At 45.0% G+C, this 18,182-nt stretch overlaps 1 protein-coding gene, 1 long non-coding RNA gene and 1 pseudogene across 3 annotated transcripts; 2 read left to right on the forward strand and 1 right to left on the reverse strand.

The window, feature by feature from the left end:
* The first annotated feature begins 744 nt into the window (after positions 1-744).
* LOC118675036 lies at positions 745-7,584 on the forward strand. 2 transcript variants are annotated; one of them, XR_004973796.1, is made up of 3 exons: positions 745-862; positions 2,482-2,664; positions 7,404-7,584. It is a non-coding gene; the product is annotated as an uncharacterized LOC118675036 (long non-coding RNA). The 2 variants fall into 2 exon arrangements; XR_004973795.1 differs by lacking the exon at positions 7,404-7,584 and adding an exon at positions 5,381-5,403.
* A 40-nt stretch (positions 7,585-7,624) lies between these two features.
* LOC118675688 lies at positions 7,625-10,623 on the reverse strand (annotated as a pseudogene).
* An 816-nt stretch (positions 10,624-11,439) lies between these two features.
* Positions 11,440-16,457, forward strand: RPL24 (ribosomal protein L24). The gene is made up of 6 exons (XM_036351093.1): positions 11,440-11,598; positions 11,720-11,795; positions 12,329-12,439; positions 14,969-15,105; positions 15,387-15,450; positions 16,333-16,457. The coding sequence occupies exons 1-6, from the start codon at positions 11,594-11,596 to the stop codon at positions 16,411-16,413; spliced, it is 474 nt and encodes a 157-aa protein (XP_036206986.1). The 5' UTR covers positions 11,440-11,593; the 3' UTR covers positions 16,414-16,457.
* Positions 16,458-18,182: the final 1,725 nt, after the last annotated feature.

Genomic DNA, 18,182 nt, shown 5'->3' on the forward strand with positions numbered 1-18,182 from the left:
AATGCTGATAGAGGTGAGTACTGTGAAAAAAGAAACTTCCTGTCAAATTAAAGTGCCTATCATGAGTAGTGTATTTTTTAAGTATATTTTTGATTTCAGAGAGTAAGGAAGAGGAAAAGAGATAGAAACATCAATGATGAGAATCACTGATCAGCTGCCTCCTGCAGCCCCCTACTAGAGATCAAGAATCGAATCCAGGACCCTTCAGTCAGGCCAACGGTCTATCCACTGAGCCAAACCGGCTAGGACATGAGTAGTGTATTAAAAGGACATGAGCCCTGGTCATGGTTTGATTCCTGGTCAGGGCACATGCCTGAGTTGTGGGCTGGATCCCAGTAGGGGGCGTGCAGGAGGCAGCAGATCAATGATTCTCCCTCATCATGTTTCCATCCCTCTCCCTTCCTCTCTGAAATCAGTAACAACATATTTTTTTTAAAAAAAGAAGAAGAATGCAATATATGTTGACATTACCAGACCAAGCAGTTTTCACAGTATCCCCAAATCACAGAAAAGTTATAAAAATTAAATGGAACATCTCATCATAGTAAAATTTCTTCACAAAAAAAAAAAGAGAAAGAAAGAAAAAAGGAAGGAAGGAAATGAAGCTGCAACCAAAGTAAGTGGCTTATTTGTTTGCAAGAAAGTTATTTACTTATGGTATGTGGATTAAATGATGATTCATTGCAGCAGCTGAAGAAATGTACTCAGAAAAAAACAAACCTGTTTAAGACCATTAGCCTTTGAGTTTCAGGATAGGAAAGGGCCTTATCTCTCCCCCTCCCCCTCCTGCTCATGCAGGGGGGTTCTTGGAGTACCACCAGAAGGAGCATTTCCGGAGGCCCCAGCGGGAGGATGAGCTATAGTGAGTAGAAAGCTTTATTTCTGTGGAGTTACACCTGGGTTGCCAAAGTCCCATTTCCCTTAGTCCAGTCCTAGAAGAGGTATGACTGGGGCTTCAGTAGAGCTAAACGCAGAGCCAGTGTCCAGTTTCCTTTCCACGTTGGAGCTGGGTCCAGTTCAACGTCAGGCTAGTTTAGCTTGTGTTTCCCACTGCTGTCCATCAGTCCATTGGGTGTGGAGTCCGCAGGGCCACAAGGCTATGGAGGAAACATGGAGGATGCGAGTGATCAGGGTTGGCTAGCCAGCTTAACTAGGCAGACAGGAAGCGGGGGGAGGGGTCCAGAGAGGACACTTAAAGCAGCCATAAGTTAGATCTAAAGCAGCCCTGACCTAAGGGGTAATAAAACATCTCCAGCCAGGACAACTGAGAGGAAGCCATAAGGGAGCTCAAAAGCAACTCCAACCTGAACAAGTAAGATAACCAAAAAGAGAAGTGAGGATGTGGGGGCCATGGGAACTGATTACAAGGCTAAGGTCCCACAGGGGAAAGGCACAATGAGGGAAAGGGTGGTCTCCAGGACATATAATACCTCCAGACAAAGAGAGCAGCGGCCACCCCTCTTTAGGGGACCCCTCTGCCTCTCCTTAGCCAGGAGAGACAGAGTCTTAGAATTAGAAGCTTAAATGTAGTTTTAGAGGTACTGTCTACTTGCAATAAAATTTCTATGCTTCTCACTTACCACCTTTTGTCTGTGGCTTCATTCTTCAAATCCATCTGGACAAGAACCCGGAAAGAAGTCACCCTTGCACCCTGCTCACCAAAAAAAAAAAAAAAAAAAAAAAAAAAAAAAAATCGCAAGGAAGCCAAGCAGGAGCCACTAGCCAAGAGAAAGCACCCCTTTATTTACAGGATTATGTATTCCTACATTTTCGGTGCTCGCAGTGGCCATGCCCACTCTGGCCAATTCATGTTCCCCAGGTCTGACTGACATACAAGTACCTTCCCTATGTCACCCCAACTTTCCTGGGAATGTGTCTATCTTCCTTTGTCCAGTCCCCTGCCCCCAGCATTTTGCAGGGAATAGGCTGGTGGTTCCCTGGGGAGTGCAAGGCTGCAGCTCCCTGGTGAAGCTGCCCAAATGACATGCCTACAATGCCTGGCCTTCCCTTTGTTCCTTTCCTATTATTAATAACTAGCTAATTACAATGGCATCATTTGACTGAAATCAACTGCTTAAAGTGTTGAGGCCACTGGGAACAACATCAATAGTCATTTTAAATTATTTAGTGCCGAAACCGGTTTGGCTAAGTGGATAGAGCGTCGGCCTGCGGACTGAGGGGTCCCCGGTTCGATTCCGGTCAAGGGCATGTACCTGGGTTGCGGGCACATCCCCAGTGGGGGGTGTGCAGGAGGCAGCTGATCGATGTTTCTCTCTCATCGATGTTTCTAACTCTCTATCTCTCTCCCTTCCTCTCTGTAAAAAAATCAATAAAATATATAAATAAATAAATAAATAAATAAATAAATAAATAAATAAATAAATAAATTAGTGAAGGCAAGTTATTTTGAGAGGTTTTCCTGGGCTCTTAATAAGTTAAAAAGTGTTATTGATTATGCTCATTTGTGCCTGTTGATTCAAGGAGTCAATGTTTGGGGTGACTGAAGAATTAACCTCTGATTCAGCTGCTGGCAACAGGTGAAAATATTTTTAAAGAAGTTGAGAAAACTCCAATCAATATTCCTAAGGTGAAATCAGCTATGATGTGTTACAGCCTATGTAAGCAGAAACAGGCTCATTTTGACAGATTTCCACTTGTGAAAATGTAAGTTGTTTCTAGCCTATGGTTATAACATCAGTGTACTATGTTATCAATCAACAGGTACTTTGTAGAAAACATCTACCATGTGTCACTGAACGGGTAGTGTCAACAAAAAACTTATTTGCTCTCATGGACTTAACTGTTGTCACTCCACATATTTTGTCACAATCAGCAGTTACATATCCTGACTTCCCTACCACACAGCGTTTGATGCCTTAGCAGTGATAACATTTTCTTATGAGTTTTGTTTATTAGCTCAGGGCCAAGACTAAAGTTTTTTTCTAAATGAGAAGAACCTCCCTTAACCACTATTGTGGAACTAGAGGCCCAGTGCACAAAAATTTGTGCACTGGCGGGGGAGGGTGGGGGGTGTCCCTCAGCCCCACTTGTGCCCTCTCACAGTCTGGGACCCCTCGGGGGATAACCACCTGCTGGCTTAGGCCCGCTCCCCGGGTGGCAGATGGCAGGCCCGATCCCTCGGTACCTGCCCCGCCTCCCAGGGTCACACACACGGCAGGGCCAATCCGGGGGTTGGGGTGCTGCCCCCGGGTCCGGTCGCACACAGGATACCTGGGCGGGCCGGCCGATCGCTGCTGCCCCACCCGGCCGCTCCAGGTCAGGTTGCACACAGACGCCCGCCGCCCCAGGTCGCAGATAGCAGGCCCGGATGGCAGCAGGGCAGGTGGGATGGTGCTGTCGTGCCCTGCCTGCAGTATGCAAATTAGCCACCATCTTTGTTGGCAGTTAATTTGCATATCATGCTGATTAGCCCATGGGAGGCATAGCGAAGGTACAGTCAATTACCATGTTTGTCTATTATTAGATAGGATGACTGGGTGGCTTTAGAATTCATTTTTGCTAATTTGCTCATTGTGATCAATGATACTTCTTTTGTTACATTAAAAAAAAAACATAAAAAAATAACAGCTCAAGCCAGTTTGGCTCAGTGGATAGAGCATCCGCCTGCGGACTGAAGGGTCCCGGATTCCATTCTGGTCAATGGCACATAAATATATTTAGAATATATATTTAAAATAAATGAAAATTAAAAAGCAAACACACCTTTATTGATTTTAGAGAGGAAGGAAAAGGGAGAGAGAGCAAGATACATCAATGATTGATCAGCTGCCTCCTGCATGCCCCCCACTGGGGATGGAGCCTGCAACCCCAGGCATGAGCCCTGACCGGGAATCGAACCATGACCTCTGGTTCCTAGGTTGATGCTCATCCACTGAGACACGCCGATTGCCAATGATACTTCTTAATGAACTCAAACTAACAAGACAGTACAGCACTTACATGCAAAACTTATTCTGTGGAAAAGTCATTTTGACAATAAAAGCAAGATCTCCCTCCTCCATTCTCACACAGACCTGAAGTGATTTTATTATTTGAGCTCAAACTACAGTTTTAGCAGTATTTTATAGACCTCAATACAAATAAAAAAATTTTTTTTCAAATTTCAAGACTCATTTACTTGTGCCATTGAGCAGCTTTCATTTAACTTTAAGTAAAAAATGATTAGCCCTAACCGGTTTGGCTCAGCGGATAGAGCATCGGTCTGCGGACTCAAGGGTCCCAGGTTCGATTCCAGTCAAGAGCATGTACTTTGGTTGTGGGCACTTACCCAGTAGGGGGTGTGCAGGAGGCAGCTGATCAATGGTTCTCTTTCATCGATGTTTCTAACTCTCTATCCCTCTCCCTTCCTCTCTGTAAAAAATCAAATAAATATATTTTTTAAAAAAAGAAATGATTAGATCTCACATGCCTAAAGGAAAATGTCCAGAGAACAATCTAATTCTATAATTGCCTTCCAAGAGATTAAAATCTCAATTAGGGCCTGGTGCGGGTGGTCGGAGTGGATTAGAAAGGGTCAATGGGGGAAAGAAAGGGACATATGTAATACTTTAAACAATAAAAAATTGATGCCTTAGCCCTGGCTGGTTTGGCTCACTGGATAGAGCGTCGGCCTTGGGACTGAAGGGTCCCGGGTTCGGTTCCGGTCAAGGGCATGTACCTTGGTTGCGGGCACGTCCCCAGTGGGGGGTGTGCGGGAGGCAGCTGATCGATGTTTCTCTCCCATCGATATTTCTAACTCTCTATCCCTCTCCCTTCCTCTCTGTAAAAAATCAATAAAATTATTTTTTTAAAAAATTTTTTTTAAAAATAAAAATAAATTAAAAAAAAATTGATGCCTTAGCAAAAATTTATCTCAGAGAGGAAGGGAGAGGTAGAGAGAGATAGAAACATCAATGATGAGAGAGAAACATTGATTGGCTGCCTCCTGCACACTCCCTACTGGGGATTGAGCCCACAACCCAGGCATGTGCCCTTGACCAGAGTCCAACTTGGGACCCTTCAGTCCACAGGCTGATGCTCTATCCACTGAATCAAACCTGTTAGGGCTAAATAATTATTTTTTTTAATAATAATAATAAAATAGATAAATAAAATCACATGCCCTTGAATTGATCTCAATATTAGACACTTTATCTGGATGAAAAGACTAAATTTCTGTAAGATTAAATGTGTAAAATCTTGTTACAGATCAGGATTAACAGATAACATTTGCAATTGATTTTGATGCTAGGGAATAACTTTGTTCCCTAATTTAGAGAAATGTACTCCACCTTTCCCAAGAAGAATTCCATTTTTCTCCTTAGTAGACCTGTTTTACAAAAACTTGTACTGAATATTATTATGTTTTAAATCTCATCAGTGCCCTGGCCTGGCCCGTTTGGCTCACTGGATAGAGTGTCAGCCTAGGGACTGAAGAGTCCCGGGTTCGATTCTGGTCAAGAGCATGTACCTGGGTTGCAGGCACTTCCCCAGCAGGGGGTGTGCAGGAGGCAGCTGATCGATGTTTCTCTCTCATCGATGTTTCTAACTCTCTATCCCTTTCCCTTCCTCTCTGTAAAAAATCAATAAAACATATTTTTAAAATAAAAAAATAAAATAAATCTCATCAGTGAAAATTTGGAAATCAGTTCTCTCTCTTTTTATATAAATACTCATATAGCCCTAGCTGGTTTGGCTCAGTGGATAGAGCGTCAGCCTGCAGACTGAAAGGTCCCAGGTTTGATTCCAGTCAAGGGCACATGCCCGGGTTTCGGGTTTCGGGTTCAATCCCCAGTGGGGGGCATGCAGGAGGCAGCTGATCAATGATTCTCTATCATCACTGATGTTTCTATCTCTCTCCCTCTCCTTTCTTCTCTGAAATCAATAAAAATACATTTAAAAGTAAATAAGTAAGTAAATACCCATATAACCTGGTCGGTGTGGCTCAGTTGGTTGAGTGTTGTCTGGTGCACTGACAGGTCACCATTCTATTCCAGTCAGGGCGCATGCCTAGTTTTCAGGTTGGGGTGCTGTGAGGGAGGCAAACAATCGATGTTTCTCTCTCTCTCTCTTCCTCTCTAAAAATTGATTAAAAAAAAAACAACATTTTTTTAAAAAGAAAAAAGAAATAAATATCTACAATGTTGTCTCTTAGCACGCAAAGCCTAAAGTATGTACTATTTACAAACCTCTGTTCTGGAGGAAGTAAACTCTGAGTGGGAAGCGAGTCATTGGAAGGGAAGAAAGACTTCCAGCCAAAGAAGACGGCTTGGACATATGAGCGAGAACCAATAGGATGTGTGAAAACTGGTTAAGTTAGCAGCACCAAGTCATAGAAACATGCTTCCTTTGCTCACCGTTCTGAACCACCAGCAATTCCGGTTTCTTCCAGAAGGTGGCTCCCTCTATTTCCCAAAATTTTGCTTTGAGAAATTTTCCTACAGAAAATGTGAGGCTATTGTGAACACCCAAGAGCTCACCACTTTGACTCTCTTATCAATATTTTGTTATACTTGTTGTTTTATCTCCTGTCTATCCATCTATCTATTCCTCAACCCATTTTGGTTTTTTGTGTGTCAGCACATCTCCCCCCATATACTTAAGCAAGTACTTCATTAACTAGTGCTCAATATTTACTCACAATTTCCTTTCTTTTAAAGTAAAATTTACATACAGTGAAATGCTCAAAGCTTACTTGAGCATTTCCTGAATTTTGACAAAATGTGTAGTTAACCCTAAACCCATAAAAATATAGGACACTGTCATTAACACAGAAGTCCCCCTATACCCCTCCCCATTCGATCCTTCCTCTCCTTCCCAGAAGCAACCACTGTTCTGATTTTCCTTTTTCACCACAGATTAGTTTTGCATGGTGTACAACTTCATATATACAGAGTCATGCAGTACCTACTTTTTTTGTAAGTCTTCTTTCACTTAGCATAATGGTTTTGGAACTCATGTTGATATGTAAAATCAATAGTTCATTCCATTTTATTTCTGAGTAGTAGTCCATTGTTGAAGTATAAATATCACAGTTTGCTCTTATATTCAGCTATTGATAGAGCACCTAGACCAGGGGTGGGCAAACTTTTTGACTCGAGGGCCACAATGGGTTCTTAAACTGGACCGGAGGGCCGGAACAAAAGCATGGATGGAGTGTTTGTGTGAACTAATATAAATTCAAAGTAAACGTCATTACATAAAAGGGTACGGTCTTTTTTTTTTAATTTTATTCATTTCAAACGGGCGGATCTGGCCCGCAGGCCGTAGTTTGCCCACGGCTGACCTAGACATTTCCTGTGGGTATTATGAATAAAGATGCTATAAACATATATGAAGATTTTTTTGTTTAAAATTTTTATTACAAAATAATACAGGTGGTGTTTATTTTTCCTATTTTTCAGGAATGAATTGTGACTTAAATCTTTTGTCCAAAGCAGATTATTATCGTTTGAAACTTTTGACCGTGGAAAAGTAATTACAAGAGTATATGACAACATAGAGACTATTCCCCTACCCAGCTTCAACCATTATCTGCTCCTGGTCAGTCTCTTTTCATCCAGGCCCTTACCGACTGGACCTTCTCTCATATTATTTTAAGGCACATTCCAGCCATCCTGCTCTTTCATCTGTATTTAGTATATATCTGGAAAGGTAAACTATTACAAGTTAAACATGACAGTTTAATAACACCTAAAGGATTAACAATCCATGTTAATATTGTCAAAAATCCAATCTGTATTCAAATTACCTCATTGCCTGTCTAGCTGGTTTGTTCAAATCGGGCCACAAATAAGTTCCATACATTGTAATTGGTTGAGGAGGCGTTTGAATTTCTTTTTATCTATAGGCAGTCAGTTGTGCAACCAGTGTCTTCACGCAGGGCCACCCCATGCTTGAGGCTTAATGCTCTGCAGTCGCTGTCTTGAAAGTCTTAATAATTGTACCTTTGAATTTGTGTTTTGTATGTGCACATGCTTGGGACTCAGCTGCCATGTGGGCCCACTTCCTGGGGCCTCCTCACTTTCTAGGGTCAGGTCCTAGAGTCAGGGGTTCCACAGTCCACTGACGCCAGCCTCCGCCTCTCCCTGCCCTTTCTCCAGAGCTGGCAGCACCACCCTGCCTTCCACCCGCAGCTTGATCCACACATCCTGGAACCAGGTACATAACGCATCCCAGGGCATTGCTGGCTCGCTGCAGGCTGGGCCAGGAGGACAGTGGAAGGGATGGCTGACCCTACTTCTCCACCCCTTCTAACAAATGAAAAAAAATACCTATCGTGAAAGGTCAAGAGATTGCAGAATAAAGGAAATAGCTTAATATTGTAATACCTTTAACAGCATCTTTTTCCTGCTTTTGGTAAAAAGGACCCCACACTGGAGGTCATGAAAATTACACTGGGCTCTGAAAATCAGTTATGCAGCTAGTCCTGTCCATAGGTACTTACTCTCTCAACCTCTCTCCCCCTCCCTCCCTCTCTCTCTCCATTTACATGCTGTTAAAAAAAATTAAGTTACCCTGTAGATGCCTACTGTATCCCTGTGGAGTCATTTCACATGTCCCTCTGTCCCCTATATTTCATATAATTGGTGGTTAGATATGAAGACTTAATTAGATGTATAGTTTTTAAAAGAATATTTTATACTTTTTAATTTTAAGAATACTTCATGATTTTTCATTTTAATGCTTCATTATTTTATTTATTTTTTATTTTCATTTTTATTTCTTTTGTTGTTGTTCTTAAAGTCTTTGTCCAGTTTGTGGCTGACATATGAAATTACAGACAATAAATATAGCCCCCTTCCCCATGTGTGAAGCTAAACCAGCTTCTTCTGGGCCTGGCTACAATGTTCATAAAGACAAACTGCCTTGCCGAAACCGGTTTGGCTCAGTGGATAGAGCGTCAGCCTGCGGACTGAAGGGTCCCAGGTTCGATTCCGGTCAGGGGCATGTACCTGGGTTGCGGGCACGTCCCCAGTAGGGGATGTGCAGGAGGCAGCTGGTCGATATTTCTCTCTCATCGATGTTTCTAACTCTCTATCTCTCTCCCTTCCTCTCTGTGGAAAATCAATAAAATATATTAAAAAAAAAAAAAAAAAGACAAACTGCCTTAAAAGTCAGATGAGTGGCACTGTGGTCCCAGTGGCCTCTGCAAAGGAGGCCTTTCCAGCCACCAGTGGACAGACACAGCGTCTCTAGCATCATTCCTGGGCCCTCCTCCTCCCAAGCCTCAGCAGCAGGATTCCTGTGAGGGAGCAGCGCACTCCCTTTGGAGGACAGCCGTAGTATTTCCCAGGGCACAGCCTGGACGAATGCTGCCAGACTTCCCGGGCACAGACAGGTCACCCACAGTTGAGCCGAGGCGACACTCGGGGCTCTTGCCATCCCCAATCGGTCCCCATCAATTACCAGGGGCAGCTGAGGCCAGAGGTCCTGGAACTCTTCGACTCAGAGAACTGGTCTGGGAGCTGAGGTCGGCTCTGGTGAGAGCAAGTGGTCCCCCAAACACCTGGGCCAAGTCCCGCATGGAGTTGTGGCCAGGAATCCGGATGCCTACAGGAGGAGTGAAGGGGTTCAGGTCCTTCCTGAGCTCCTCCGGCGTGCCATCACCAGGGTCACTGGTCCTGGAAACAGGTCTCTCAGAGCCCCTCGGGGCTTTCACATGACAGCACCTAGAAGGTAGGCAGCCCTTCACTCAATCCCACGCTGGCAGCCACCATGGCCCTCCTTAAAGCTTCATAATTGTAAAGAAAGCTTCATAATTTCTAAAGCTGTAAACTATTAAACCTGTCGTTTCCTCACCTAGTGACTGGGCATTGCTCTCCAAGGCCTCCTTGAAGTCACGGCCTGAGTCTTGGGGTTGGCCAGCCTGCTGGGACCTCAGGTGGCAGAGTGTGAAAAGGCAAGACCCCGCCTGCACCTGAGGGGAGAGAGTTAATGGAAGAAACCACTCAGAACGCACGTACTGGTTCCCAGGAGTGGTGCACAGAGATGCGCGGCCCAGAGCCCTCTTCAAGCAGGGCTTGCTGCCCATCAGGCCCCGTGGCCAGCAGCAGCTCCAGCTGTCACAGGGTCTGGCTCGCTGCTGAGAACCACTCCCTTGGGTCATGGCTCGGCCACGCACCTCTGGTGACTGAGCCCCGGGTGTGCAGAGGTCCGTCATTTGGCCCAAAGTTACTGACAGGCAGCAACTGTTCAGGCTCCTGGCCGGCTGGCTGGGGTTCTGTTGGGACAGCAAAGTATTTTCCTTCTGCCTGATACTGATTCCTTCCCCTTTCACAGGACGGATCCCTAGTAAACACCTTGCACCCTAAGTTCAGTCTCAGTAGATGCTTCCAGAGCAGCCAGCCTGTGGCACAAGGTGATGTTTTCGCACATGTTCTACTATCTATTCCTGTAGGTTCATGACTCCAAAATATAACCTGTTCCCAACACCCTTCTGATCTTGTTTAACTTCCACCCCACGGCTCCACCTTAACGTCCTGTGGCATCTTAAGCTGAGTCTTGCCACAACGACCCTTTCCCCCCCAAACACGCCTCCTCCTCGCCTGTGCCTAAGACAAGTGGTACTGCTGCTCACCGAGTCCCCACTTTCACCTCTGCCTCACCTGCTGCATCACCCATGGCTATGTTAACACAGTGCTCCCAAACACAGCGGCTTAGAAACAATACACAGTTACGGCCTCGCAGGCTCTGAGGGTTCGGAACTGGAGAGGGTTTGTCGGGGTGGGAACTGGCGCGGCGAGGAACACCTTCTGCCCCGGAGCCAAGGAGGGAGCACAGGGGCCTGGCGTTCAGTCCAGTGATGCCGATGTAGACCTCTGACCTCCAGAACTGAAAGAAAATGCATTTCCCATTTTTGAGCTGCCAGTTTTGTAGTCGTGTGTAATAGCAGCCACAGGAATTTCGTGCAGCGGGTGAAGTATGGATGCACAAAGGGAAGACGCAGTGAAGAGAAGGTAGCTTCTCAGGAGGCAGACAGAGCTGAGGAGAGCACCAGCCTTGGTTCAGAATTGCTCCATAAATAAATAAAGAGGATGGAATACAGCTGCGCCTTTTGCCGATAACAAAGTGTAACGATAAAGTCAGGGAAAAGTTATGGCGGGTGTTGCAAACTTGTGCTTTATGACACTATGTACAATGCTTCTGGGAATATCAGTCATTTCTTTTTTAAAAAATGTTTTTATTGATTTGAGAGAGAGAGACACATGGATGTGAGAGAAACATGGATGGGCTGCCTCCTGCAGGTCCCCGGGGGAATCAAGCCCGAAACCCCGAAACCCAGGCATGTGAACCTCCCCCACCTCCCGGGACCACGCTCCGCCCACCCAGCCACACCGGACCGCAGGAGAGACTCCGAAACCCGCCGGCCGGCGCTGCGCCCTCTCAGCCCCGGAGCCCCGCCGCCTCCCCCAGCATTCGCTCCTCGGAGGGAAGGCGGCCCTGCCTCCAAGGCCCCGCCGCGCCTGGGCGTGACGCCATCACCGAGCGCCGGTTAGGCCCGGGAATTGGGGAGGAGATTGCGCTCATGACGTCCTTCCCATGATCCTCTCCTCCTCTTCACCCTCTTTCCTGCTCTCCGGCGGCCGCAGCCATGAAGTAAGCGAGGGCCTTGGTCCCAATCCTTCTCCATCTCGGGTGGATGGCCTCTCCGGCGGCCCGCACATGGCCTGCCCCCGCCGTCGACACCCTCCCTGATGCGCTTTCGCTTTCGTTGCAGGGTCGAGCTGTGCAGCTTCAGTGGGTACAAGATCTACCCCGGACACGGGCGGCGCTATGCCAGGACCGACGGGAAGGTGATGTGTGCTCCTAAGGGGGACCGGCTCGGCCCAGTCGGTTCCTGTACCCCGTCGTTCTCGGTCCCCGAAAGGCTTGCTTCAGGGGCCCTGGGTGCGGTGGTCGGGACCCGAATCCTCTGAGCGCACCACTCTGGAACTTGGGTCTGGTGTGAGTCAGGTCGGCAATTAGGAGCCTGTGTGACTTTAATGTCCCGGTGTGAGGAAAACGCCATAAAGTCTGGCTGCTTTCTGACCGCCGGGCGTCCCGGGAGGGACCGGAAGCGGATGCCTCCGGAAGGCGGCGCCCCGCCCTCCCCTGCCCGGCGTTCGGCTTTGCCGGCGCTTAAAGGACCGACCAAAGGCAGGTACTCGCGGTGCCACCAGTTAGTTCCCTGCCGGTTGTGTGACCCCAGCCACTTGGTCTCTGGGCCTCGGTTTGGTAAAGGGAGGGCGTAGAACCACGAATGAGTTGGCTAAGGGTTTCAGCTCAGCCCTTTCCCGCGTTGCCCAGTGGAGTAGGTAACGCCTGTACTTGGGCCTTGTCGCGACAGGTTTTCCAGTTTCTTAATGCAAAATGCGAGTCGGCATTCCTGTCCAAGAGGAACCCTCGGCAGATAAACTGGACCGTGCTCTACAGGAGGAAGCACAAAAAGGGACAGTCGGTAAGTGAAGTGCGCCTGGACGCTGTGGGCAAGCTCTGAGCGTGGTTGCTGCTCTGTACACCTGTCCCTAAATGAGGCAGTGGGAAAGTCTCATCATCGGACAGGGAAGTGAAAATGATGGATGTAAAGCGTCTCCTTATGTTTCTTATTAGTCTCAGAGTAAATGCCAAGTTGAAATCTGAAGCATCCCTTTGCCAAAGTCAGGTAAATCACATCAAACATACTTGGGTATAGGGCGCTTGGAAGAACTTAAGGTGTTGCAGTGAACGGAAACTAATTATTATGGTAACGTGGTTTTATTACATTTATGGGCATAGACGTCAGTGGAGTTTTCAAGACTCCCCTGATTGTTCTCAGGACTGGGTGTGTTTTTTGAAGTGCTCTTTCAGCTTGACGGGGGTTTTTGAGAAAAGGTGTGAGTGCTGCGGCAGTAGGATTAGGATGCAGGAGGCTTTGAGTAAAGTGGTTTTGACACATCCAGTGGGGTGGCCATATGCTGATGAGGATGTGAAGAAACGGGAACCCTTGGCATTGCTTGGTGTAAGAGGGCCCGGGCACTGTGGAAAACGGTTTGGCAGGTTCTCAGAACTCTAAACAGAATTATTATTGTAAGATCCAGCAATTCCATTTCTAACTGTATACCCATGAGAATTGTAAGCAGGAGCGTATGCAGATAACTTGTATATTTCTGTTTGTAACTGTTATTCCCAATAGCCAAAAGGTGGAAACAATCCAAATGTTCCCTAGGTGGATTTGTGAGTAACAAAATGTGGTGTATGCATATAGTGGAATATAATCCAGCCTTAAGAAGCCTCCAGCTTCTATGATTCCACTTTTATGAGGTACATAAAGTAGGCAAATTCATAAAGACAAAAAGTAAAGGTTGAGGGGGAGCTATTATGTAATGGGTGCAAAGTTTGGGGTGGTGAAAAAGTTCTGGAGATTAATAGTGGTTGCACATAGTTGTGAGTGTTCTTTTTTTTATAGAATTTTTTAAAAATATATTTTATTGATTTTTTTACAGAGAAGAAGAGAGAGGGATAGAGAGTTAGAAACATCAATGAGAGCCAAAGCCGGTTTGGCTCAGCAGATAGAGCGTCAGCCTGCGGACTGAAAGGTCCCAGGTTCAATTCCGGTCAAGGGCATGTACCTGGGTTGCAGGCACTTCCCCAGTGGGAGATGTGCAGGAGGCAGCTGATCGATGTTTCTCTCTCATCGATGTTTCTAACTCTCTATCTCTCTCCCTTCCTCTCTGTAAAAAATCAATAAAATATATTAAAAAAAAAAAAAAAAAAAAAGAAACATCAATGAGAGAAATCGATCAGCTGCCTCCTGCACTCACCCCACGGGGGATGTGCCCGCAACCAAGGTACATGCCCTTGACCGGAATCCAACCTGGGATTCTTCAGTCCGCAGGCCGATGCTCTATCCACTGAGCCAAACCGGTTCGGCAGTGAGTGTTCTTAATGTCACTGAATTATACACTAAAAATGCTTTAAAATGGTCAGCTTGATATATATATTTCACACAATAAAAAAAAATATTTTTAAAATGTATTTGAGATGGAAAAAAGTGTAAATTAGCAAAGGGTGGAATTGTATATAAGATTTCATCTCAGTAAAAACTTTAAAATGAGCATTTTAGTGTAACCTCAAGTGTTCCCCGTTTTTTCCATGTGTTCTGTTTAACATTTAAAGATATTTGCATATCCCTGCCTTAATAAACAGTTTTTTTAAAATACTATCCAGTTAACTTCCTTAGAGCTTCATTTTTTGTAGTAAAAAACGGCCAGGTTTTGTAATAGATGGCTTAAATAAAAGATCCAAGAGAGAGCTCCCCTACCCCTTCCAACATATGGTAGGTATAGAGCAGTGGTTGGCAAACTCATTAGTCAACAGAGCCAAATATCAACAGTACGATGATTGAAATTTCTTTTGACGCCCTAACCGGTTTGGCTCAGTGGATAGAGCGTCGGCCTGTGGTCTGAAGGGTCCCAGGTTCGATTCTGGTCAAGGGCATGTACCTTGGTTGCGGGCACATCCCCAGTGGAGGGCGTGCAGGAGGCAGCTGATTGATGTTTCTAACTCTCTATCCCTCTCCCTTCCTCTCTGTAAAAAAATCAATAAAATATATTTAAAAAAGAAAGAAATTTCTTTTGAGAGCCAAATTTTTTAAACTTAAACTATATAGGTAGGTACATTGTTATTAACTTAATTAGGGTACTCCTGAGGCTTAGGAAGAGCCACACGTGGCTCGCGAGCCACATTTTGCTGACCACGGGTATAGAGCTACAGCAGGAAGAGTCCACCTGGTAATGCTGGTATCCTGACTTCCAGCCTCTAGAACTGTGAGAAGTAAATTTCTGTTTATAAGCTGTTCAGTCTGGTATTTTATTACAGCAACCCAAGTGGACTAAGACAAATACTAATCCTAAGACTTACTTACCCTGCCTCAAAGACTTTGTTAATTTCTCACCCAAATCCATGGAGAACAATTCATAAGTGTCCTCCCCATCTTTTTGTTCTGTAGGAAGAAATCCAAAAGAAAAGAACCCGCCGTGCAGTCAAATTCCAGAGGGCCATCACTGGTGCATCTCTTGCTGATATAATGGCCAAGAGGAACCAGAAGCCTGAAGTTAGGAAAGCTCAGCGAGAACAAGCTATCAGGTGAGGAAGCCTTCCTTATGAGCATTATTTAGGTTTAATAATCAGGAGTTTATAATAATACAGTCTAAGTCAAGCATGATGGGCCGAAAGTTTGACATGCTTGGCTTTAATTGATTTGTTGAAATTTCTACATGAAATGAATGCTGCTGTACAATTTCTAGTATATGTTAAACTGACTTGGTGGTTAATAACATAGACAACCCCCTTGGACTTATCCTAAAAATAATCGGGGATAGGGAAAGAATATGATAATTTTACTTAAGTTATTTTTAACCTTACAGGGCTGCCAAGGAAGCAAAAAAGGCTAAGCAAGCATCCAAAAAGACAGCAATGGCTGCTGCTAAGGTAATTGTGGAATTGTCTTGGATTTCTTATTTAAAACAACAGGAAAACTTAACTTTTTAAAAATGTGCACACTTGCGTGTGTGTGTGTGTGTGTATTATTGATTTCAGAGAGGAAGGAAGAGAGAAACGTCAATGATGAGAATCATTGATTGGCTGCCTCCTACATGCCTCCCACTGGGGATCAAGCCTGCAACCTGGGCATGGGAATCGAACCATGACCTCCTGGTTCATAGTTTGACACTCAACCAGTGAGCCATGCTGTCCAGGCAGAAAACTTACTTTTAATCCAAATTACGGTAAATAAAAAGTTTGGGTTTTTTGTTTTTTTTTTTAATATATTTTATTGATTTTTTACAGAGAGGAAGGGAGAGAGATAGAGAGTTAGAAACATCGATGAGAGAGAAACATCGATCAGCTGCCTCCTGCACATCTCCTACTGGGGATGTGCCCACAACCCAGGTACATATCCTTGACCGGAATCGAACCTGGGACCCTTCAGTCCGTAGGCCGACGCTCTATCCACTGAGCCAAACCGGTTTCGGCAAGTTTGGGGGTTTTTAAAGAATTCAGTGCAAGGCTCTAATGGCAGTGATGTTCATAACTGGTTTCTGGGTGTTTTGTTTCTTAAAGTTTATTTTGAAATTTTAAACTTACAGAAAAGTTGTCAATAATAGAGTTTACACAGCTTTTCTCAATGTTATCAATTTAGATAAGCATAGTAAAAAAAAAAACAACACAGAAATTAGTATTTGTCTTATATGATTAATGTCCCTTTTTTGTTAGGATACAATTCCATATCCCACACTGGGCATAAGAGCTGCAAAAAAGTGATTAAAAAAGAAAGTTGCATGGAATAATACCACATAATATATCTTTTTACAGGCTCCCACAAAGGCAGCACCTAAGCAAAAGATTGTGAAGCCTGTGAAGGTTTCTGCTCCCCGTGTTGGTGGAAAACGCTAAGTTGGCAGATGAGATTCTTAAATAAAGACCTGACTATAACTAAATTGTGGTGAATTTTTTACTCTGAAAATAGAGGCATATTGTGCCTACATGGTAATGGTTGAACTATAAAAGTTAAGAATTTAAGATGTAGGCATTTTTTTTTTAAATATATTTTATTCATTTTTTTACAGAGAGAAAGGGAGAGAGACAGAGAGTTAGAAACATCGATGAGAGAGAAACATCGATCAGCTGCCTCCTGCACACCCCCCACCAGGGATGTGCCCGCAACCCAGGTACATGCCCTTGACCGGAATCGAACCTGGGACCCTTCAGTCCGCAGGCCGACGCTCTATCCACTGAGCCAAACCGGTTTCGGCAAGATGTAGGCATTTTTAAGGAGTTCATTTCTCTGAAATAATACCTCCTAATATAAGTTCTCTTCGTTGGAGAGATGTTTAGCCAAATGATGTACATAAGATCTGTACGGTTAAATACTAGCTTTGCTCAGCTGAGATGTAAGAGCACATTACATAGGTGGCAAAGTCTTAACCTTTTGGTCATGTGGCTAAGTACTAGAATGCTGTATAGAGTTCAAGTTGATTACTAAAACATGCACTTTTTTCTATTGCTTGTGTCTGTAGAAAGACCTTTTTATTTTTCTTAATTATTTTTTTCCATGATAAGTGAATGCATTTATGTTAATTGGCTTTGACTTTTGTTCACTGGTATCTCACCTCTTTTTTTTCTTTTTATTTTGAGAGAGAAATGAGAATGAATAAAGCTTTCAAAGCCGCCCCCCCCCCCCTCCCCCAACGGCCAATCCTGTGTCCCTGCCACCCTGGTGGTGACGATGAGACCTGTCCTTGTCATCATATCTCACCTCTTATCATTACCTTATAGCTGAGTTCTAAGTGCTTAAAACTATCAGGTGTATTAATCTATTATTTTCCAAAACAAAGTATAAGTGATGAGCACATCTTCCGTAGAATATACTTACAAATTTCCAAAGCAGTTTGTTGAGCTGGGAGCTTGGCAGAGCTATAGTTAAAATTGCAGAAATGCCTGAGTAGTCTGCTGATGTTCAAGAGATATGTGTATATGAAATGTGATGTGGAAAATAGTAATCAATGATAAAAGTCTACAGAAAGTAGATCATCTTGTCTGTACCACATTGTGCCAAGTTTTAAGGATATAATGAACACGTCCCATCCTCTTGAGAAACATATTCCCTGGGGGCTTTCACAGCCCTCACTTCACTCCATCCTCAGCTGCCTGTCAGTGGGTAAACCAGGGTCTACCTTACAGAAGTAGAAACAGACTAGGTCACTGAAGGACAGGCTCCAGGAGACAGACCTCAGGCCCTGCTGCTTGTGTCCTGAGCCTGGAGCCCCTGAAAGAGGCACAGCCTGCTGGACAGAATGGCCTGGAAGCTTGCCTGCCTGGGTGAAATGTCCAGCCTTTTATCATCAGCTGCGTCCCTGATCCCCCTAACCCTGAGGACTGGGCAGAGCCTGCCTAAGGCACAGTCTGGACTGCCTTCACTGAGGAGAATTAAATATGAGACATCTCTGCCTGGACTTAATGCAGGCCATCTGCTTTTATGGGGTGAGGTGACCTTTGTGGGGCAGTTGACACAGCTCCCAGACGCTGCACTAGGCCTCTGTACCCCTGTGCAGGAGGAGAGGGGTTGGGTCTGGAGGCCAAGCTGCGTGGCCTGATGGCAGGTCCAGAGCTGAGCTCCCAGTTGGGTGCTCCCTTGCTGCTCAGGTCAGCAGGCACATGGGCCT

This window comes from Myotis myotis, unplaced genomic scaffold, assembly GCF_014108235.1.
Source record: "Myotis myotis isolate mMyoMyo1 unplaced genomic scaffold, mMyoMyo1.p scaffold_m19_p_2, whole genome shotgun sequence".
NCBI lineage: Eukaryota > Metazoa > Chordata > Mammalia > Chiroptera > Vespertilionidae > Myotis > Myotis myotis.